The sequence below is a fragment of the Caloenas nicobarica genome, chromosome 10 (genome assembly GCF_036013445.1).
Source record: "Caloenas nicobarica isolate bCalNic1 chromosome 10, bCalNic1.hap1, whole genome shotgun sequence".
Taxonomy (NCBI): domain Eukaryota; kingdom Metazoa; phylum Chordata; class Aves; order Columbiformes; family Columbidae; genus Caloenas; species Caloenas nicobarica.
In genome coordinates, this window is record NC_088254.1 from 2,409,456 (window position 1) to 2,432,518 (window position 23,063).

At 49.4% G+C, this 23,063-nt stretch overlaps 2 protein-coding genes across 4 annotated transcripts in view; one reads left to right on the forward strand and one right to left on the reverse strand.

Annotated features, from left to right (window-relative positions):
• CSNK1G1 (casein kinase 1 gamma 1) overlaps positions 1 to 21,468 on the forward strand; it is a 93,604-nt gene extending 72,136 nt beyond the window's left edge. The window contains exons 7-14 of one of the 2 annotated variants that reach the window (XM_065641411.1): positions 2,359 to 2,593; positions 3,814 to 3,899; positions 5,935 to 6,019; positions 7,001 to 7,149; positions 8,618 to 8,722; positions 13,764 to 13,871; positions 16,303 to 16,409; positions 21,272 to 21,468. In XM_065641411.1, coding sequence (XP_065497483.1) covers positions 2,359 to 2,593; positions 3,814 to 3,899; positions 5,935 to 6,019; positions 7,001 to 7,149; positions 8,618 to 8,722; positions 13,764 to 13,871; positions 16,303 to 16,409; positions 21,272 to 21,326 — 930 coding nt within the window. In that variant the 3' untranslated portion in view covers positions 21,327 to 21,468. Of the gene's footprint in view, positions 1 to 2,358; positions 2,594 to 3,813; positions 3,900 to 5,934; positions 6,020 to 7,000; positions 7,150 to 8,617; positions 8,723 to 10,330; positions 10,402 to 13,763; positions 13,872 to 16,302; positions 16,410 to 21,271 lie in introns of those variants that run through there. The other variant, XR_010606723.1, reaches the window with a different exon arrangement.
• LOC135992341 (uncharacterized) lies at positions 15,875 to 20,436 on the reverse strand. 2 transcript variants are annotated; one of them, XM_065641412.1, is made up of 4 exons: positions 20,372 to 20,436; positions 19,728 to 19,965; positions 19,190 to 19,425; positions 15,875 to 18,780 (listed from the first exon to the last, which is right to left on the reverse strand). In XM_065641412.1, exon 4 carries the CDS (start codon positions 18,209 to 18,211, stop codon positions 17,204 to 17,206), a length of 1,008 nt encoding a protein of 335 aa, XP_065497484.1. In that variant the 5' UTR covers positions 18,212 to 18,780; positions 19,190 to 19,425; positions 19,728 to 19,965; positions 20,372 to 20,436; the 3' UTR covers positions 15,875 to 17,203. The 2 variants fall into 2 exon arrangements, with proteins under 2 accessions (XP_065497484.1, XP_065497485.1); XM_065641413.1 differs by lacking the exon at positions 20,372 to 20,436 and having other exon boundaries at positions 19,728 to 20,006.
• Positions 21,469 to 23,063: the final 1,595 nt, after the last annotated feature.

Here is a 23,063-nt window from a genome sequence, read left to right on the forward strand (position 1 = left end):
CCTCCCTGTGCAGCGGGTTTTTTATTTTTTAAGGAGTGCTGCCCCCTCCTGCCTGGAGCTTCTTTCCGAGTGGCTCGGATGCAGCAGGTTTTCCTTAAAAATAAGGTATCTGACCAAGCTCTGGAAGGCTCGTTAGGCTTCCTCGTTAGGCTCTAGAGTTAAGATCTGTTCGGAGGTGGAAGAAGTTTCTTTAGGACAACATATAGTTGCTGCTATTTCTTCTCTTAATCAGGTGTATAGTATAGAAAGGTGTGCCGTGGACGGGGACACGCCGTTCTCTCTGATGAACCGGAGAATTACATTCTTGCGTTGGAAACATTTTGGTAAACTAGTAAATAATCCTTCCTCTTTTTCATACACTTGATGGAAAAGGCTGGCGTGTGATTGGGAGTGTTCTTTAGCTTGTAAAGATACATAAAACGAGTAAAGAATCAGCAACGTAAATGGTCATTAGGAAGTGCTGAAAATGTTTCAAGAACTGCCCTTTTTTGGCAGTGTGGGGGTGTTTCAATAGCATGTGAAGTTGTAGTTTTAAACGTAGCTTGCAGGACAACTTCTGGCCTGGATGACTTCTTGGTAGCCACCTCTTGAACCCGGCTGGCCCGTTGCCGAGGGGGCTCGAGGGCGGACCGTGCCTTACGTGTCATTTTGTGCTGTGCGCAGTATTGCAAATAGACCCCCCCCCAGTTCTGAATCGTTGAACTGGCGTCGTAGGTGTAAAATAACTGCATGACATGCTCACTGTGCTGTCGGAATAAACCGAACGCTATTCGTACTATCAGTTCAGTCACTCGCACTTGATCAGAACCAGCCGTCCTTCTAGGAGAGGTGAGTTCTGCAGGACTTGGTGGCACAAAAGATCCCAATTAGGATGAGTATCCTATTTGCCTCTAAGGACTTTTTATTAATACTATTGCACACTGGCTTTTTGTCTCCTATGTAGACAGACAGCTACACAGTCATTTCCAAATTGCTTGATTTACATATACAAACAGCAGTCATTTCTATTTACACTCCTGTGTTGAGCTACAGTCACATATACTCTGAATCCAGGTGTTACATCGAAGTAATAAAACGACAGAGTTGAAAGGTGATGTAGTTAGATGAATGTGGTTTGTCGCGTGGGGTTTCATAACAAATTCTCTTAAACTGCCACATCAGTAATAATAGCCCTCAGGATTTTTAAAAGTATTCGGTTGGTGCAAAAGTAGTTGCCGTTTCGGACTGTGAATTTTAAATCGTTAGAATGGATGGGACCAAGTGATCACAGGCGTGTGGAGCTTCCAGCCAAGTGGGGATCCAAGGTCTGGAAAGAGAAAAAGAGACCTGGATTTGCCAGCCGGGGATGTGTCTGGATTCAGAGTGAGAAACAAAGGAGCAGTGGGGGTCTGTGGACCCAAGGGCGTGCGGACTGGCGCTCTTTAGTGCCAAATTTGGAGTTTGCGCTGGTTTTGTGACAGTAAACGGGTATGTGGCCTTTCCAAACAAGCATCTTGCTTAACGAAGCCACGGCATGCGCGGGACAGCCGTGGACCAAGCAGGACTTCACGTGTTTTCATTTAAAGCCTAAGGAAAGAAATGAAAAGGTAATAAATGAAATGAAGTAGTGAATTATTTCCAATTGGAATCATCTAAGAGTTAGGAACCCAAAGGAGAACTGCTTGCTGACCCGTTTGAACTTCATCTGCGATAGATTTAGTTTCAAAAGCAATATTAACGATGAGCCTCTGCATTTCAGAGGGGAAAGGACCCTCCATCACCTTGAAAATGGGGTTCCTGCCCTTTTCCCTTCCCTTCTCAGTTGTACCGCCAGAGCAAAGTTAGGCAAAAGCTGAAAAATATTCCAGCCATTCCGAACTGATGAGATTAATTATTATTTTTAGTCAACGTTAAGGATCGTAAGGCCCAAAAATCCCCCTCCATGAAGAATCTGGCGTGTCTCATACAACATATGGGTCGAGGGAGGGAGGTGGGAAGACACCGAGCAGTGAGGGAAGAGCTCTTGGTAACCGGTTTATTGTGTCTAAAATCAATGCAAAATCAATGCTGTTCCCCGTGGAATCCTTCCAAGAGCTGGGAACAGTTCAGAAACGGCCTTTGCGGTTTCTGTCGGGATAAAGTCGGGGAGCGCAGACAAATTCGTCTTCCAGCTCCGCATCGGAGGATGCGACCCGGCTCCCATTGTAACATCTGCCTCCGTTGGCTCTGTCCATCATTGCGTTTCTCGTAGAGTCGCCGAAATCTGGGACGGCACCGAGCAGAGGGCGGGCAATGGGCTAACGAACCACGCGCCTCGTTAGCTGGGAGGGTGCGGTACCTGCTCTGCTCCCAAATAACTCTCCCCTGGTCGTTTTGCAGATCTCTCGGATGGAGTACGTGCATTCCAAGAACCTCATCTACCGAGACGTCAAGCCGGAAAACTTCCTTATTGGCCGGCAAGGCAATAAGAAAGAGCACGTCATTCACATCATAGACTTTGGCTTGGCCAAGGAGTACATCGACCCCGAGACCAAAAAACACATTCCTTACCGGGAACACAAGAGCCTAACGGGAACAGCAAGATACATGTCCATCAACACCCACCTCGGCAAAGGTCGGTGCGGCCCCCGACGGCCGCTCGGCTCGCGGCTCTTTGATACCCTTTGAGATATTCGTGAGCTGCTCGGTGTCATGATGCTGTATACAGGCTATTTTTAAAATCTTTACAGGCTTTTAAAAAATTTTTACAGGCTTTTGAAAATTTTTTATAGGCTTTTTAAACTTTTCCATCCCCCCTTTTGAGGAACTGAGACAGCTGAAATGGTGGAAGCCTCGTAATTATAGGTTTTTTTAGGAATTAAATAACCAGTAGCAAGCCTGCACTGATAAAACGTGAGTAGGCAGGGTAGTAATTGCTGTACTAAATGGTGACCAAAGAGATTTTTATAGCTCAGCTCTGGACCGGTACCTTCCAGTTTCAGTTGTTAGAGCTGGACGTTCCCTGACCTAATGATTGGTCGGAGAAAATTAATGACTTAATTACTTTTAAACCTGGCTTTCATCTCCTCGCTGCCTTCTTTCATACCAAGAGATTACATTTATGTGGCTGAAAGGCAAAAAAAAACCTTATTAAATGTTTATATTCACTTATAAGCGTGGTAAGACAACGGAATATTCCGTCTCTGCCGGGGGGTTTCGTGGGGCTGATGTTTTGCAGCCCAAGTGGAGTCGGTCCCTTCATGTTTCAGGACGGATCGAAGGGAAGGAGCCTGGTTGCAATTTTTCTGAGAGATGAGCGCGCTCAACCGTCTTCCCGAGAAGTTCAGCTGCATCGTTGCACTTAATTACCCAGGACATCCTCTTTTTTTTGCCTCTTTTTAGAGCTAGATCAGGGTCACCTGCAGCCTCTGGTATCCTCCCTTGGGTTTTTTGATACATTTTGGTAGATTATTTTAAGGATGCTTTTTCCTTTGGCTCAAGGCTGTTTTCCCCTTCCAGCTATAACATCTGCATGGCAAAAGCAGCAAGGAAGAGCTTGAAGGAGCTATTTTTGCTCAGCTCCGGCACGATGAACTGCAGAAGCGATTGGGAAGGGGTTGGCACTGTGCAATGCTGTCATTCCCTGCCTGTTCCTCTGTCACTCAGAGGAATCTCATGCCTTCTAGCTGATCTTTATGTATTTTACAGGTTTTTCTAATAGGTTTTTGCACAGTATCTGAGCTACAGACAGCGAGTGAACCTCCCTGTGATAACTTTATCTCAGCAGTAGGTGCAGCTGCTGATCGAATCCATTCCTGCAGCTGCAGCATCGATTTGTCTTCTCTTCTATTTCAGAGCAAAGTCGTCGAGATGACTTGGAAGCCCTTGGCCACATGTTTATGTATTTCCTCCGAGGCAGCCTGCCCTGGCAAGGACTGAAGGTAGGTTTGAACTTCAGCTTTTGCCCTTTGAAACTTTGGTCTCTGCCCAAAAATGATGGGGGAAACATTCGCAAAACCCAGCCAGAAACGCCGTCCTCTCCTTTGTGTCCTTGAAGTCGAACGATAAGGCGTTAGCTTTACCTACAGGAGAGATTTTAAGATATATATATTTTAAGAAATGCATCACCTGGCACTTCAAGTTACAATTAGCTTTGCTGAATTGGTCTGAGTCTGGGGAGAAGTCCCAATAGAGGCTGATGAGCAGCTGTTGAGCAGCTTTGCCGTAACGTGCAGATGCCCCAAGCGACTGGGACAGGGCGGTTGTTGATGAAATTCCAGTTCCAGCACACACATTTCCCCAGCTGCATCTCTGAAACGTGTTCATAATGGCAGCAGTTTGGTGGGTTTAGATGTACAGGTGGACTTGGGCTTGAAAAACCGGTTTTCTGGCTGAAGTCTTGAGCTCGGCTTCCCTCCAGAGACAGGGACACTCGGTGCTCGGAGGTTTATGATATGTTGTGTAGGGCTGCAAATGATGGAGCTGTGGCAACAGCAGCCCAGGTCCACCAGCTGGACTGATGAGCAGCGAGTCGTTCACCGGCTCCACAGCTGCTGGTGGCTCCATCTTCCCTTCTCCAGCACTTTCCTGATAATGAAGCGACTGTGTTCAACTTCGGAATTGCAGGGAGCGGAGGGATTGGATTTGATCAGGTTTATTAATGAAAGACAATAACTCCAGTTAGTGCTGTTGGAGAAAATAAATCAGCTTTTGGGCTCACAGGCTCTCAGCAGAGCTGTGGTCAGACGCAGCGTCTTGCGTGCTAGACCTTGTTAAGCTGCTTCGTCGCCTTCTATACAGACTTAGTCTCAGCTTAGCCTTATCAGACATGCGCCAGAAACATTTGCAGCCATTCATAACATCAAAGAAAGGGGTTTTCGAGCATTAAAGTGATTGAATCTCTCCTGTTTTCAGTTCACACCTTTGCAAGTGTGTGTTATTCGGTTACATATTTTATTTCTAGCTTAGTTGAACTTATCTGCTTTAAATTAATCCTGTAAGTTATTCTAAATTAATTCCAGGTTTAGACAAGGTTCTACAAAATTTCCTCAGTTCATTGCTGAACTTGAGAAGAATTAGTTCACTGCTCTTGAAGTCCTGCATTTTTTTTTAGCTCCAAAACCAAATATAGACTCTTTAGCTTGATCTAGAATATGGCATCTTCAGACTTCTGGGTTTCCTCAGCTTACACTTTTGGTCTATACTGTCAGTGCTAAAGGCGAGAGAGAACGTCTTATGATGCTAATTATGCTGCTGACAGGTCTAACGGGCATATTTGAAATAAAGGCAATAAAACTCATTCTCAGGGTGCCAAGTGGAGCAGAGTTCTCTGCTTCAAGAGGGATCGAGGTGGGAAATCTAACTGATAATTGTTTCATTTTTCTTGATAACCAGATGTTTAATCAGTGATCGTCACTTTGGGGGTGAAAGAAGAGGTAGTGTAGGAGTAGCATGGGATTTAAGAGAAGTGTGACTGATGTAAACGTGTTATTTGCAGTCTTTTATACACAATAAAAACCCAACGTGCCCAAAGTGCCCTTGCGATTTATCTCCTTTTAGAGTTGTTTATGAAAGTGATGAGGTTGCCAGTGGCTCTAAGCCTGGGACTGATGTGCGGTCGTAGTATGTGCAATTTATTTTCTTGTCCCGTGAAATCTTCCCTATAGGGTCCTCAGGACTGGGCTGGTAAGAAATCGGCCTCGTAAGACACTAATGAGTGTCCTTCCTTTCAAGTCCTGAAGATGTTTTGAACGTGTCCTTGGATATTCGGTGCCGACAGCACGTAAAATGCATGGCGAGAATTACAACAGATAGTATTCCTGCTAGTGTAGTCTAGGCTGCAGTTTATTACAAGTAACATCTCCTGATACCGCCCAGAATCAGCATTAAATTCTTTGTTTTTCTTCCCACACAGCATGTCGTTTATCACATGGTTGAACTCTTTCTCCACAACTGTTTTGTCTTTGTGCGCTACAGGCTGACACCTTAAAAGAGAGGTATCAGAAGATTGGGGACACAAAGAGAAACACTCCGGTTGAGGTTCTCTGTGAGAACTTTCCAGGTAAAGCCCTGATGGGACCGTTTGCCCGCAGCTGGAGGTAGACACACCATGTTAAATATGACGGTTCTGAGCTCCTCTGGCAGAAAATATTTGGGTGATGTGTATCCATGACGTTGTTCCTCAAGCTGGTACACAACAGGAGCTGCCGCTATAAATTACCGAGGCCTGAGGGCTCGTGGCTGTGGCTTCAAATTAGAATAACTCTTCCCATCAAGGAGGCTGGACATGGCTCAAGTGCCTCGTGTTCCCACTTTGCTTCCTTCCAAAAGAGGGTGTCATTATCTCCCCTCTCCCAAGTGACGGTGTTGGATCTACTGAGTTAATTCTTGTCCAGATTGAAGGTTTTACAGGTGTTAAAATTGTAGGTGGCCAGCTTAGAAGATGGGGTGATGTGTCTGGCCTTGAATTCCACCTTCTGAGAGCAGTTTTAAGGAGAGTGTTACTAAAGATGTGCTTCTGGCCAAGCCCAGCACCTTTTCTCCAGCTAAACAAAAGTCCACCTTGGAGCTGGGAGAGTGGAGTACAAAGTTAAAGCCATCCCTGGGTACCCAGTGGCCTTCACAGAGTGGGAGTTTTGGTGTTTTTTGAAATCCTGACACCAGGGAGAGCCCGCAGGTCCCCACAACCAGCCCCGTTCCTGTAGGAGCCGTCGTGTCGTGTGGCGCATTCCCATACAGGAGTTAATCGATTCATAAAATCATTGAGGTTGGAAACGACTCTCAAGATCATCGAGCCCAAATGTTAACCTAACGCTGCCAAGTCCACTGCTAAACCATGTCCCTAAACATCGTGTCGCTGAAATAAAACAGCTTGAGTAGAAAAAATTATGATCATAAGCTTGACTGTCTAAAAAAATCTCTGAAGGTGCTCTGGTGAGTTTGAGGAGCATATTTCCAGCGTGTGTGTGTCGGCTTCGAGTGGTTTGTAAGTGCTGGAGCTCATGTGCGAGCAGAACTGACGCTGCTGCTCTTTTCCCAACAGAGGAGATGGCCACGTACCTCCGATACGTCCGGCGATTAGACTTCTTTGAGAGACCAGACTACGATTATTTACGGACCATCTTCACAGAACTGTTTGAAAAGAAAGGCTACACCTTCGACTATGCCTACGACTGGGTCGGCAGGCCGATTGTAAGTTGTCCCCACAAAATGCAGCGCTTTGCCTTCCCGCTGATGCTTCCTTACCACCTGAAAATTTCTAATAATTGCAATTACATGCCAGTGAGCTTAGGATCAAATTTTTCACTTGTGTTCTCCACCTAACGTACTGAGATATCCTGACGTTGCGTTCAGGGTTTTTTTGCAGTTTCCCTAAGGGGCAGAAAGTCCCTTCCCACCAATTTGGCCTTGTCCTGGTGGAGCATTCAAACCTGATTTTCCCACCTGTGGCAGTGAACATGACTAGACTTAATTTCCTCTAGTCTAGCGCAGGATTTGAGACCAGTATCTGAAGACATCCATCCTAAAGCAGGAGAACACACTTGCTAGCTCAGCACTGAATGGTGGAAGACCTCTGTAACAGTCAAGTTCTCACCGAGACATACGGGAGATCTAGGCAGGGCTCTCATGGAAGTTCAGTGAACAAAAAAACAGTTCTAAGCTCAGAAGATCTTGGGTCTTACCCTACTCCAGAGGCTGGACCAGCTCTTTATAGCACACGGCAACGAAATGTGGGAGTAACCAAGCCTCGTTGAGTAGTTCCGTGACACCAGGTGGACCATAACTGTGATCTCATTGCATCGCTTCAATTGTCAAAAGCCATTTGTAGTCAAGAAGATCTTGGCCAACAGATGCGTCATGGGGAAATGTGGTGGAAAAGCCTAAAGCTCTTCCGCTGGCTGCCCGTCGCTTGCATTTGGTGTCGTTCTGCCGATCGCCTCCTTGCCAACGGCCGCTCACCGCACACCGGCATCTGTAAATTAACCATCTCTGGTGCCAGATCAGATGCCTTCAGTGCTAAACTCGGTACTGTTGCTGGTGATTTACCGTCCCAACTATATTTAGCGTCACCAATGTTTACTGCGCCCAGAACAGTTCATAAGAAATCATTCTCTTTGTGAATCATGATTTTTCTCCTCGTTTTTCTTTAATTACGAAGGCAACTGATAAAAAGCCCCTCATAAGACAAGCATGCGATTGCTGACAACTGCAGCGGTTGCTATGGAGATTTTGGTGGTGTGAGCTGGGATTATGACTTGGGGGAGAATAGAGCAGATGAAGCTTTAATTTTAACACATCCTGTTCCTGTGTTTTTAAAACGGTGAGACAATGAGATGAGGAAAACAAGTTTGTATATCTTCACTTGTAATAATCCCATGTGAGGCACATTAGGTGTGATCTGATGCCATTACAGATACCTAACTATATCTTTTAAAGTAATTTTTGTGCAAGACCTTTGGTGCTGATGTCCAGCATCAAATCACAGGGATTTTATAGCCCTGGCTCTAATTTTCCCTGGTTATTTTCAGTACTTTTGGGCGGCGTTTTGACATTTTCGTGCTTCTCCCTGGTGAGAGCCAGCCTGACAAATCCAGATTGCGCACGCGTGTGTCCAGAGAGCGAGAGGCACCTTCATCCTAACGAGCGCCTTGTTTTCCAGCCGACTCCGGTGGGATCTGTTCACGTGGATTCTGGGACGTCCGCGATAACGAGGGACAGCCACATCCATCGGGACCGGCCATCGCAGCAGGCGCTTCGCAATCAGGTGCGTTGTTTGTGGCTGCTCGGGCAGCGCCGCCGTGTTGGTCACCTCTCCAAATTCCTCTCGGGCTGGAGAAGCTCAAAGCCATTAGAGGTGGCCGGGGCTGATTCTTGCCTCGGTCATGGCGAGCACGATTCCTGCTTAATTTAGAGACTGATTTGAGCGGAATTTTGTCAAAGCAACAGGTTGTGAGATACTGTATCGGCCAGCAGGACTCCTCAGTGGAACACAATTTGGAAATCGGGCGTTTTTCTGTAGTTTGTGGTTAAGCTCTTTAAGTCAACCTGGTCAGACTACCTGGCCAACCGTGTTCTTTTGGGTGCTTTTGCTAGTAGCGCATGGACCATGGAGCAGACCACAAGCTGTGGCAATAGTAGTCTTCCTGTGGACCGTGTGGCTGCGATAAGGATGTGTGTATCCCGGGTACGCGCAATATGTGGTAAAGATGTGCGTGTCCCGTGTACACGCGATATGTGATAAAGATGTGCGTGTCCCATGTACCAGGATATGTGATAAAGATGTGCATGTCCCAGGTACGTGCAATATGTGCTAAAGATGTGCGTGTCCCGTGTAAGCACAATATGTAATAAAGATGTGCGTGTCCCAGGTACGCGCAATATGTGATAAAGATGTGCGTGTCCCGTGTACACGCGATATGTGATAAACATGTGCGTGTCCCGTGTACGCGCAATATGTGATAAAGATGTGCGTGTCCGGGTACCCGCAATATGTGATAAAGATGTGCATGTCCCAGGTACGCGCAATATGTGATAAAGATGTCTGTGTCCCGTGTACACGCGATATGTGATAAACATGTGCGTGTCCCGTGTACGCACAATATGTGATAAAGATGTGCGTGTCCGGGTACCCGCAATATGTGATAAAGATGTGCATGTCCCAGGTACCCGCAATATGTGATAAAGATGTGCATGTCCTGTGTACACGCAATATGTGATAAAGATGTGCGTGTCCCGTGTACGCACAATATCCTTCTTGGGGTGTCGCGTTCACAGCATGGGTGTTGCAGAACATAAAGAGCATCAGGGTAGGGTCCCTCTGGGAGGCTGGGTGTCATCAAGTCATTTTGGTTGGAAAAGACCTTTAAGATCATTGAGTCCAACCGTTAACCCAACAGTGTCACGTCCACCATAGATCATAGAATGTTCTGAGCTGGAAGGGACCCCCAAGGTTCATGGAGTCCGACTCCTGTCCCTGCACAGGACAACCCCACAGTTCACACCGTGTGTCTGAGGACGTTGTCCAGTCTCTTCTTGAACACTGTCAGGTTGGGGCCGGGACACCTCCCTGGGGAGCCTGTTCCAGTGTCCAGCATCTCTGGGTGAAGAACCTTTTCCTCATGTCCAACTGACCCTCCCCTGGCACTTCTTCCTGCCGTTCCCTGGGTTCTGTTGTTGGTCGCTAAAGAGAAGAGTTCAGCGCCTCCCCTTGTGAGGAAGCTGTAGACCGCGATGAGGTCTACATGAGGTCACCGTGTCCCTGAGAACCTCATCATGGTCTGAAGGAACTACCAGTTTTTGAATTTCCCCATTTTTTCCTTTCTAGTTGAAATACTTTCTCGGTGTTGAGAGTCTGGTTTTTCCGCCTTAACAGAACTGGTGAGAAGTTGAGTAGATGTCCAGCCGCCGGCTCCTAGCTAGAGCTGTTGGTGCCCGTACCTGCCAGTGAGTGGTTCTGGGCTCGCTCCGCTCCTCTAACCACCGTGTGCTGCTCTGCTCCCGCTCAGCCGGGCTTTGTGGGTGCAGAATCGAGCGTGAGATGTCATAACCTGTCTGGGCTCAGTTTTCCTCGCTCCGCACAGCCGGGCTCGGGGTGGTCAAGCCGCTAACGTAGACTAGAATACATCTAAAGCCATCAGGATGAATTTCCCTCATTAGAAGCGTTGCTTGTAGGACGTGGGGTTGTTTGCAGCGTGTGTGCAGCCCTCTGTTTATGCATGCTGATGAGCGTGGACTGGTTTGTGAGCACTAGTAGAATAATCTGCTTTAATATATTGCCTGAGTAATGCATTAACGAGCCCCTTTTTTGGGTGGCAGTCTTTAGTTGTCCGCTTTGACAACAGACCTTTGTGCTCTGGGTGTACGAGGCGTCGTTGCCTTTAACAGCCAATGACACCTGCCTTCATTTTCAAGCACGTTAGTTCCCAAATTAGAGTACGTAGCCCCAAGAAATCTGTCATATTCCCAAAATATGACACAGGCAGCTTTCAGCCTTTGTTCTTCAGGTAGTCTTGATGCTCTATTGCATGGCAGCTTTTGTCATTTTTTTTTAATCTGACCATTATTTAGGATGCTGAATTATTTACTATTCCAAATATGCTGGGAAAACCAGCTTCTTCTCACCAAAAACATAAACAATTCTCTACCAAGAGATGTTGCTTTTAGGGAAAAAATAGAAAAAATAACCATCTAGAGCTGTGAATTGGAGGCATAGGTCTGGGTCTGCCTTGACCTCCGGATTTAATTGGCTTATTTTTGTTCCGGGTCTAATAACTGCACATTCTCTTTTATAATATTTGTTTTTCCAGTAAAGACGCTGATGAGAGAGTAATCTCCTTTTTGTAGCCTTTTCCCCTAGATACTTAATTATGAAAGCCAGGTGAGCTCTGTCCCCTTGTCCTTGGCTGCCAGGCCTGGCTCGCGGTTCGTTAGCTGGTGGAAGGTGATGAGCGTTAACGAGCCTTAACGAGAACGTGATTCTCTGACATTTCACGGTATCACTCGGGTTGCGTTGCAAGCCCAGCTGATCCCGTACTTGGCTGGAGAGCCAACAGAGCAAACTCTGAGCCTTTCCTGAACCTTTCATCCTATTGGATAGCTGCTTGTGGCCTTTTTATTCTCCCTTTTTATTTTCTTTATTTTTTTTCTCTTTTTTTTCTTTTTTCTTTCTGTTTTCTTTTTTCCTCTTTCCTTTTTTCTCTTTTCTTTTTCTTTTCTTTTTTCTCCTTCTTTTCTCTTCTCTTTTTTCTCTTTTCTTTTTTCTTTTTTCCTCTCTCCTCTCTCCTTTTTTCTTTTTTCTTTTCTCTTTTTATTTTCTCCTTTTCTTTTTTCTCTTCTTTTTTCTCTTTTCTCTTTTATTTTTCCTTTTTTTTGTTTTCTCTTTTCTTTTTCCTTTTTTTTCCTTTTTTCTTTTTTCCCTTTTCTTTTTTTCCTTTTTCTTTTTTTCCTTTTTCTTTTTTTCCTTTTTCTTTTTTTCCTTTTTCTTTTTTTCCTTTTTCTTTTTTTCCTTTTTCTTTTTTTCCTTTTTCTTTTTTTCCTTTTTCTTTTTTTCCTTTTTCTTTTTTTCCTTTTTCTTTTTTTCCTTTTTCTTTTTTTCCTTTTTCTTTTTTTCCTTTTTCTTTTTTTCCTTTTTCTTTTTTTCCTTTTTCTTTTTTTCCTTTTCCTTTTTTTCCTTTTCCTTTTTTTCCTTTTTCTTTTTTTCCTTTTCCTTTTTTTCCTTTTCCTTTTTTTCCTTTTTCTTTTTTTCCTTTTCCTTTTTTTCCTTTTCCTTTTTTTCCTTTTCCTTTTTTTCCTTTTCCTTTTTTTCCTTTTCCTTTTTTTCCTTTTCCTTTTTTTCCTTTTTCTTTTTTCCTTTTCCTTTTTTTCCTTTTCCTTTTTTTCCTTTTTTTCCTTTTTCTTTTTTCCTCTTTCCTCTTCTCTTCTCTTCCCTTCCCCTCCCTTCCCCTTCCTTCCCTTCCCTTCCCTTCTCTTCCCTTTTATTTTCTCCTTTCTCTTTTCTTTTCTTTTCTTTTCTTTTCTTTTCTTTTCTTTTCTTTTCTCTTTTCTTTTCTTTTCTTTTATTTTTTCTTTTCTCTTTTTTCCTCTTTCCTTTTTTCTCTTTTCTCTTTTTTCTCTTCTTTTCTTTATTTTTTTCTTTCTCTTTTTTCTCTTTTTTCTCTTTCCTCTATTCTCTTTTTTAATTTGTTTCTCTTTGTTTTCCTTTGGTTTCTGTTGGGTTTTTTGGTTTTGTGTGTTCTTCTTGTGGCTCCCCTGTAGCTCGGAGCAGGGCTGGATCTCACGTCCGCGGCTGGAAGGAGCAGCACAAAGCCATGCTGGAGACTCTCTGCTTTTCTCCTTCAGCTTTACTGCTGATAACCTCGTGTTTCTTTGCTTGAGCCTCTTCTTCTTCCAATTCCCACTTCACCTTTGAAGCATTTGCTGAAATTTTTGATACGGCGTCCAGGGAGACACCTTTGAACTGTGTCCCCTTGGTCACTTCAGGCTTGACTGTGTCCTCTGCTGTTGTCCTGAGGCCGACGGGGATCTAACCTGTTCGCCCGACGCTTCCCGGGCTTAGGAAACATTCCTGCGGGCGCTGGGTTGGTTTGGGTGCTCCGAGCTCCCCCTGCTCTTAGGTGAACGCTGGAGGTGTTGTCATCAAAGCTGGGTGACCCGTAAGGACCTTCACACACAACTGCCAAGTGGTTCTTTCAATAAGACAAATGAAATTCTAGTAATTTACTTGTCTGAAGTTTGCACCGGTTGGGGATAAAGAAGAAATTGTTAGCAAAGGTTTCTTTATCTACTTATCAGCAGAAAACCAAAAAGCCACCAACCCTCTCTCCAGTCAAGCAGGTGTGGTGGATGTTTCCTCCTGCACCGTACTGGTGAATCAGTGTGTGGAACTGGCTTTTGGGGAAAGAAACTTGGCTTTATGTTGCAAAAAAATACATATTTTAGGGAGGCCAAGCTTGTGTATCCAATGTCGCTGCCATGCCAGGTGCTCTGTGTGTGCGACCTGCCCGTTAAACATAGTGCCGGTGTGTTTATTTCTGCGCTGAAACGCGTGGAAACGAAGCCGCGTAAAGAGAGAATTTCCTGAGTAGGTCTGAGCTTTCTCTTGGTTTAGCAGCTAGAGGAGAAGAAATCACCGCTGAAGTGAAGCGTGAGGCGCGCTTGGTAAAGAGAAATTTCAGCCCAGCTTAAAATTTAAATGCCTCGCTTTTTGCAAAGAAACTAACTCACTAACAAGCACCGCGCTGTTTCTTCCCCTCATTCACCTTGTGCCCTCTCTTCTCTTTCTCTCGTGCTTCTGAACTCGTGGGCAGGCGTCATCGGATCGCCGAGGGGAGTGGGAGATCCAGCCGAGCCGGCAGACAAATACCTCCTACCTGACGTCTCATTTGGCTGCAGATCGGCACGGAGGATCCGTACAGGTACCCCTTCCTCCTGACGTGTACAGCCTTCGCGTGGGAATCTCTGTTAAATCCCCCAGATTCTCCTCAAATTGCAGTAGCGTCGTGGTTGGGAGAGCGATTTCACAAGCCGGTCCTGTCCTGTACGTAACGCCCAAGGGGTTTTGTGGGACCCGAGCTGCGGTGGCCAACGTCATTGCTGTTACCGCTTCGATGAACCTTTTCACAGAATCCCAGAATCCCAGAATGTCAGGGATCGGAAGGGACCTCGAAAGCTCACCCAGTGCAATCCCCCCGCCGGAGCAGGAACACCCAGATGAGGTTACACAGGAAGGTGTCCAGGCGGGTTGGAATGTCTGCAGAGAAGGAGACTCCACAACCTCCCTGGGCAGCCTGGGCCAGGCTCTGGCACCCTCACCATGAAGAAGTTTCTTCTCATCTTTCAGTGGAACCTCCTGTGTTCCAGTTTGTACCCATTGCCCCTTGTCCTGTCATTGGTTGTCACCCAGAAGAGCCTGGCTCCATCCTCCAAGAGCTATTTTAAACTCAAATTTGTCAAGTTGAACCCGGAAAGGAGGATCTATGAGCAGGTCTGGTCGATAATGCACTCCTCGTCCCCGCCTCGGAGATGCTCTTAAGCAGTAAGAGGCAGCTGAAAGAAGGTCCGTTGTTTATAAACCCCAGAAATGTTAGGAAAATAGTTGAGCTGTTGCAGTTCAGGCTTGACAGGTGAGATTTTGGTGGAATTCCTGCTGCTTCATGGAAATCTGGGGGTGTCAGACTCGAGAAATGCACAGGGAGTGTCTGGTGTGAGTCATAAAACCATAGAATCGTTTCAGTTGGAAGAGACCCTCAGGGTCATCGAGTCCAATCATAACCCAACTCTGGCACTACCCCACGTCCCTGAGAACCTCGTCTAAACGCCTTTTAAACCCCTCCGGATGGACGCAGCGTAAGAGCACGGTGGCTGCGCGGCGGATCTCTGCGTGGTTGCAAAGGATGAACAGACAGCAGTAAAGGTGGCACTACAGCTACATTTTTAAATCCCCAAAAAAACCACTTCTGTTTCTGAAGCCGTAGCTGCCTCTGGTTGTCACACAGGCTCGCTAAGGGAATCTCTTGCTCTGCTGCCAGAGTAAGATGGCTGGACGTGCTAGAGAGAAGATGCAAGAGTCATTCAGGCAGACAAGAACTGTCTGATGTCGCTGGCGAGGTGAAGGTTGGCAGAGCTTTGTCTGCAAGAGCTGGATCTAGTGCCAGACACACCGCTTGGGAATTTGGCTCTGGTGAAATGCGGATTAGTGCCTGGAGTGGGACGAGAAGTGCAGGGTGCCCCCAAGTGAAATGCAGGTTAGGTTGAAATTTTTACTTATTCCTGATATTTGGTTGGATTCAATATATTTTTTTACTTGATTAGCCACGTTCCTTTCTTAATTTAAGGATATTTTACTGTGTAGCAGAGAAACCGAAAGATGAGGAGAAACTAACGTGTGTGTAGCTCTGACCTGAGACGTGAGCAAACAGTAGAAGTGTTCAGGGTCAGGTTGGACGGGGCTTCGAGCACCCTGGGCTAGTGAAAAATGTCCCTGCTGACGGCAGGGGGTCGGACTGGACGATCTGTAAAGGTCTCTTCCAACCCAAACCATTCAAATAAGTGTTTTTATTGGGATTGTTTTACATAAAGGGAATAGTTTCCTTGCACAAAGCCGGCACGTGCTGTGTCTCCCCACGAGCAGAGCTCTGTCTGAGCAGTTTACACACCTGTATGTGCCACCATAAGCATTAAAATCCTGCTTATCTGCAGCCAAGGACATGAAATGTTCTGCTGTGCACGGCTGCTGGGCTGCAAATGCTTAAATTGTTTCTCGACAGATGCCCCAGCTCTTGCTGAACCCTTGGACGGTCACTCGCTTCAAGGGGCCGTTTTCCTTTAGGGCAACAGTTGAATTTGCCACATCAAGATGACGTGGCGGCACATTAAAAAAAAAAAAAAAAAAAAAAAGAGGAGGAAAATCAAAGCCTTTTGTAAAATGAGATTTATCAAGTTGCTAGAGAAAGCGAGGGAAGATCACTGGGAACAGCGCGATCGCGTTTCACAAACTCGCGTGGGAAGTGTGGGGGTCTGGAGAAGCCGGGTGCACCCGCGACGTGATGGGTCTGGGGAAGGGGTGTGAAGGGAACCCGAAGGGTTGTCGCTCGAGGGGAGCTCTGAAAACCACCTCCAGATGGAGCACAGAAGGGCCAGCCGAACTGCCGTCCCATACAGGCTGCTTTGGTGGTTGTCCTGGCAATAATGACCCAAAAAATCAGGTTGTTCTCCTGGCAAACACGGAGCTGCTGGCAGCTGGGAGTGTAGATTGTCGTCCCTATAATGGAAATGCTGAAGCGATCTGTGCGAGTAAGCGTGACGTGTGAGGGGGCTTTGTTAACGGGCCGCTTGTCTGCGTTTCAGGTGGTTAGCTCGACCAACGGGGAGCTGAACGTGGACGACCCGACGGGGGCACATTCCAACGCGCCCATAACAGCGCAGGCGGAGGTGGAGGTGGTGGAGGAAGCTAAGTACGTGTGCTTTATCAACGGGCTTCCCACTGGTGTGGTCATTAATCCTCCCGGGAAACGAGTGGGGACGTTTACCCGTGGTGAAGTACTCGATGCTCATGTCCCGTGCCCTTTTCCTTGCATATTGCTGCTTTTGTGCATGGTGCCTTCTGTGCTGCTGCTGCTGCTGCTTCTTTTTTACACTTGTCATGGCTGGAGAACGTAACTCTTATTCAGAGCATGTGTTGCAAGATTGACAGTAGCACAAATACCAAAATAATGCGAGTTGATTTCAGGGATCCCAGTGAGCGTCGCCTTTTCCAAAAGGAGAACGCGCTGTACGCTCGTGCTGAGTGTAGGAGTAGCTCGAGCGCAGCTCAGGGAAGAGTTTGTTGGTCTGAAAGTTAACACTTGATTTCTGGCTGCAAGAAGTGGGTGCTGTGTATCCAGAATGGTCCTGAAGTACCCCGTGCAGGGACAGGTAGTTCTCTCCCTGAATTCTCTTGATCCAGCCCAACAGAAGCTGATAGAGAGAAACCAGAAGATCGTGCTCCCTCTGAGCCGACCTCTCCCGTAGCTCATGGCCAGGAGTGAGAACTGACATACAAAGTCATGCTTTGACCATTTTGGCCTCTTTTGCACATGTGCTGTGTCTGGCACCATCACGTCACCTTTTGCATGATCCTCCACATGGGACCTTCTCACTGGCCGTGACCAGAGCAGGAACCGTGTCATCCTGACGCTCCCCGTGCGAGCGGTGAACAGACCCCGGTGCTGCAACGCTGCCCACCTGCCTGGTGATAATTTGACCGGTGTCACTTGTCCCACGTTGTTCGTCTCGAGTCTCGGTGGGAACTTGTTCGGAACGGCTTGTGGAGGGGTGAAAAGTGGCAGTCGGGGCTCCTGCTCTGTTCCTGTGTCCCTCGGGACGCGCTTGCGCGTGGGCGCGATCCTGGCAGCGACGTGCCCGAGCAGCAGACCCGCTTTGTCCCCCCAGCCGAAGGAGCACACCCTGGTTCTGGTGCAGGGGGAGATCTTGAGGCGCAACGTGCGGGTTGGGCGATGTTCCTCTTAGATTGGGTGGCGTGGCGTGCAGAGAGCAGCACTTTGGTGCCACAGGCTCTGTCTGGGTCAGACTGAAGTGGGGGCCCCCTCAGGCATGTGGCTTGGGGTTGCTCCCAGGATGGGACAAACTGCCACCCATAACACTTTGGTCTCTCTCCAGCCCTTGCGGTGCCAAATTGGTTTTGGAGGTGCTGGGAAGCAGAGCAGAAGCTGCTTTGCGCTGGAGAGGTTTGGGGTCTGTTGTAATTCCCAAGCGTAGCCCGCTTCGTTCCTCGTGCCGCAGGGAGGGCTGGTTCATCTACCCCTGCGTCTGTGAGCATTAAACCCCCTCGGTTCTGTGGGAAGGGCAAAGGACTTTTGGATTCTGTGGGCCAGCAAGTGCCAGAAGGAGCTGGAGCTCTGTGTTTCGAGATGAGGGGCAATAGCGGAAAGGTCTTTCCCGGCAGTGCCGGCAGGCAGAGCTGTGCAATGCTTCTGCTCTGGAGATAAGCTGCTGGAGATAAGCTCCCGATCCTGGCCACGGGTTTCACTGCAGGGCAGGTCCCAGGCGTAGATCCACGATCTGGAGCCGCGGGGGGATAAGAGCAGGTTCGTCTGCCGGTGGCCCAGAGCCCCTTTCTGATCCCCGCCCCAGCTCCAAACCTCACGGTGCCTTTGTGGAAAACGGGGTTTTTGTCGGAGGCTGGAGAAGGTGGAAGGGCTGGGGGGCGGCGGGCAGGCATGGTGTGTGTCTGCCGCTCTGCACTGCATGTTTGCATGGCTGCAGTGACACGCTTTCATCCCACCTCTGTGAACTAATTGCTCTTTCTTCCTTTCTGTGTTTTTTCTCTACACTCTCTGTAGCTGCCTGAAAATGCTCAACTTGTGGTGAGTCCCTCTCTCCAGTCCACATGCAAGGGGGAGCGGACCAGACTAGACAAGGGTTGGCAAAACCAAACCCACCAAACTCTAAAAAGGCACAAAGTCAAAGCCAACCCAGAGCTGTTTGGATTTCAGGACAGTGCTGAGGACCACATGCAATGTTGAGGAGGGTGCGGGCTGTGTCTGAGCGGCCGCATTAGGCCGAGCGATTCGGCTGATCTCTCAAAGGACGCAAAAAATTGATTTTAATAATCTTCTGTTTGGCTTACCACCTCCCCCAAAGCGTTACGTCCGTGAGCAGATGATGTCTAATGGAGTTGGGCAGAGTCGGGACTAGGCTTGCCGAGCGTCTGGCAGGAATTCCTCACGCAGACGGTTCCGAAGGGAAAACCCCGCGCGGGGTGTTGAGGGGAAGGGGCCGGTTGCTTCCTCGGGGGGTTTCCTCTGGAGAAGCACGGGCCAGGGCCTGTGTCGTTAGGGAGGATGGAAAGACGTGGCCATGGAGGCCTCGTTAGTGACAGAGCCCCTGCTTGGAGAGCCCTGAGCAACCTGAGCTGGGTGAAAGTGTCTCTGCTCCTGGCAGGGGTGGGACTGGGTGAGATTTGAAGCTCCCTTCAACCCAAACCGTTCTATGATCCCAGGGTGGGTGGGAGAAGGCTCCTTTCTCCAAAAACCCTGCAGCTGCAGCCGAGGGTGCAGGTGAACCGGCTTCCCCAGGAAGGAAGGGGCGGAGGGGTTGGGATTAGCACTGATCCAAGCTCAGTTCAGGCCTAAGTACGGTTTTATGGGGGTTTTGAAACCACAGCTGTAGCGTCCCGCTCTCGAGGTGTCCCACGGAGATGTTCCCCCCCTTGTCCCTTGGGGAATGCACGTACCCAGTAAGGGCAGGACCAAGCGGAGACTCAGCTGAGGAGCTGGTGTGTCCCAGGGAGGGTGACGGGTGGGAATCGCTGCGGAGCGAGGTGACAAAGCCCGTGTGCGGCGAGGAATGTCCTTGTTGGATGGGAGACTGACCGCCTCTGCCCTGCTCCCATAGGCATTGCCTCCAGTTCCTCTGGCATCTCCGGCTTCTCTGTGTGTCGTAGTCTGGGGCTGTTCTCTTGGGCATTGTCTGCATGCAGAGAGATCACGTTCTGTAATTGTCAGCCTGCCTTATCCTTTTCTTTTGGTGTTTTGCCTCTGCCTGTCTGATCTGCCAGGACTTCCTTCCCTGAACCCTTCCCCAGACCTCTGAGTAACAGCCTAAAAAGCCAGTCGCAAGGAAAACCAGCCAGAATCAGTCAGCTCCCTCCGTTCGGTGCCCGAGGAAACGAGCGCTGCTCAGCCCTCTTCTTCCCTTCCCCACTGCATGCGGAATCATAACTCCTGCATTTTCCATCCTCTCTCCCCATAACATCCCCCCCCCTCACTCACCGTTGCCCAAGTCATGAAGGTGGCTGCTGTGGGAGAGAAATACTGTGACAGGTTAGAGCAGGAGAGGGGGGCAGGTGGCCCGGGGCAGTAAAGTGCCAGAGCAGCCCTGGGGTGTTGGGGTGAAGGTGCCAGCCAGGGTTGGGTGGGTAGTGACGGAGTCATCACGTGTCACTCGAAGCCCGTGTTCCCGCTTTGTGTTTTCTCTCGGCTCACATCCAAACTGGGCCTGTTTGGGAACCTAAAGACAAATCGCGGATGTTAAATTCCCCGCGCAGACCAGAGGAACGTGTGGCAGGAGGTGTCCCCCCCCGGTCTTGCCGCGGCTCTTTGAGTTGGAGGGGTTTCGGTCTCCCCAGCAGACGGTCTGTGCCGGCAGGTTTGGCTCACAGGGCGCTGGCGGTCACCCCAAAGCTTTTGCGCCCCATAGTAGGGCTTGTGCATGCAGGGACAAGCACTTTCTGGGGTGCGAGTGAGAACAAATCCGTTCCTCCAGCTCTGGGAGGACAGAAACGTAACGCCGACATTTCAGAGCCACAGAGGACCCAGGGGAAAATAATTTGGAGGAGCTGTTAGAGTGGTTTTGGATGCTTTTTGTCTGGCTGTTGGTAAAAGATGCTCGTAGGAAAAAAAGGGTCTTTGCATACTCAGATCTGCTCCTGCTGCTTAGCCAGGCATCCCTTCCACCAGCCTGAAAAAGCAGTCTCAGCATCACCCGGGCTTCTGCGGAGACAGAAGGAGAAAGACACGTAGCTCAGGAGCAGAGCTCGCACAGAACCAACGCTTTTCTTCTGTGCAGAGCATTCCGGACGGCGGGCTAGAGGATAGAAAGGTCGAGTCATTCTGTAGGAAGCCAGCAGGACTAGGAGACCCGGGGAACCGCTTTCAGTGTGTCCCGCTTCGCACGGTTCAGCTGCGATGGGTGTTTTTCTCCCCTCCTCAGCCTCCACTCTCCATCCTTTTGCTTCCCCTGCTCCCTGGGCGCTCTGCATCCCCCTCGCATCGGATGGGGGAAGAAGCGGAGGGGTCCTGCACCCCGGCACTGAATGATTTAGCCGAGGTGCAAGCTCTGATTATCGTGAAAGGTTCAGTAAAGAAACCTGGTCCCTGAGCCAGGATCTCTTTGGAACTTGTCTTTTTAGTGAGCGGTGGTGAAAACCCGTGCGTGTCGTAGCTGGGAAGAGCAGCCAGGGCTCGCCGTCCCCGTCCGTTTCCTCCGGGCTTCGCACAGAGGGAGCCGAGCGGCTGGCTCCTCGTTTTCCTGCTTTCCCACACGGCTCCTCGTGTTCCTGCCCCGGTCGGGAGGGGACGCAGCGTCCCGCTGTCACCTTTGCTGGGCCGCGAGTCCGAGCTGGGGGTGTCAACCACCCTGCAGCACCTGCCCAGCTCGCAGACCCCCGGCTCTGGCCGGGCCCCGCGCGCCGAGGCGCTGTTGCATGCGGCTGAGCGGAGGGAAGGCCGGGGCGGCGGGGAGACCGACCGGGGTGCCAGGGACCTTGCCGGGGTTACGGGCTCGGGGTTAACTCGCCTTGTCCTTTGTGCCCCAGGTGCTGCTGCTTCTTTAAGAGGAAACGGAAGAAGACGGCTCAGCGCCACAAGTGACCGGTGCCTCCCGGGCCTTGCGGGACCCACCGCCTGCAGCTCCTGCCCTGTCTACTGGAAGGGGCTTCTCTTTAGGGGGGAGGAGGAGGCATAGGAGGAAGAGAGAGAGAGAGAAAAAAAAAAAAACACGAAAAGAAAAAAAAAAAAAAAACAACCTAAAAAAGTGACATTTTAAACCAAAAAGAGAAGAAAACGTTCCAAAACAAACCACTCTGGGGTGGATCTGCTGAACGGTCTCCCTCGTTCACTCCAAGCCTGAAGCTCCTTGCGGGACCAGGACTGTGGCTGGCTCAGGTCGTGGTTGCAGGGAGGGGGGCTGGCTGGCTGACCCCCCGTCCCCTCGGCACCGCAAACCTGAGGACTGCGCTTAGCTCCTGCTCACCTCCTCCCCTCGCTCTCCGCTCCTCCGTCCTCCTCCCTCCTTAATTACGCAAAGAAACCCCGTGGGCTCGCTGGGCCGTGCAGAGGGCAGGCGGCGGCGCGGGGCGCGCGGGAGGAGGGCCCGAGTGCCGCAGCGGTGAGACGGGTTCCCTTCTCGGCTCCTCGGGAACGGTCACACTGTCACGTGCAAGCTGTGAGAAATTTGCAATCTACTGTTCCAGTTAGGGTTTATTTTTTTTCTTTCCCCGGCTCCCTTGACACCTCCCTCCTCTGACGGTAACAGAGCAATGTGGATTGTTTTAAAGAAGCTGACGTCGTTGCACTTTTTTATTATTTTTAGCATTTACAGATGCACATTGTATCTGTGGAGCTCTGCCTGGTCGCGCGGTGCCAGCGCAGACAGACATTCAGCCGGGGAGACGACGGGGCGCAAAGAAACGCCCTCCGAGTGGGGATGGCGCCGACATCCGCGCGACCCCGGCGCCGGCCCGGGCTCCGCGTGCCGAGGAAAGCATACTTGAATTTCCAGTCGCCCTTCCCAGCTGCCGCTGAATGTCCCCACCATGGTTTCCTACACCGTGCCTGACCCAGCCGGCCGGGAGACGCGAGGCAGGAGGGAGCAGCGTCAGCTTTGCTGAGCTGGAGGAGTTTGCACTGGTTTAAGGGCTAGATCTGGATTAAGGTAACCAGGAGGCAGGCGTTTCTCAGTGCAGACAAGCGGGCAGCCTTCTCCAACCCCTCCGGTTGCGAACACGTACTTTCCGCAACAAAACGTGAGCAGGAGCAAAGCTTCCCCGGCCGGGGAGAGGATAATTCACTGCCTTAACGCTGATTTCATCTCCGGATGGTCAGATGGGTTTGACTGGAATCGCCTTCACGTCCTCTCTGCGGAGAGGGGCACGTGGGACGTCATCCCGCCCCGCAGGAGAAGCCACGGTTCTCACACGCCGCTTTTGAGCCAAACTCGTAGTTAGCAAAGGGCTTGGGGCACTTTGCACGTGCGTTAAAAAAAAAAAAATACCTTGCATCCTGCTGCAGCGTTTGCAGACGCGGAGGAGGCCGAGGCTGCCCGGGGTACCGCAGACGTGGCCGCGGTCTGGGGAGCCTGAGCAGCTTGCGGGGAGGTTGCGAATCAGTTCCTTGTACTTTTTCTTTCCACATGTGACACCCGACCAGACTGGGACTGTTCACTTGAGGGACTTCATCCTAAACTCAGGCCTGGCTCATCCTAAATTCCCCAGAGAGCATGAAGCGGGGAAAGGCAGGGACTAGATCTCGTTATGTTTTTATTTTTTGATGACGATCCGCGTAGCTTGGAGTTTGCGGAGTGGCGTTGCCGGGAGGTTCGGATCCCCT

Bases quoted from the DNA above. Each gene is read 5' to 3' on its own strand.
- LOC135992341 (XM_065641412.1), bottom strand. From the start codon at position 18,211: ATGCAAACATGCAGTGCAGAGCGGCAGACACACACCATGCCTGCCCGC.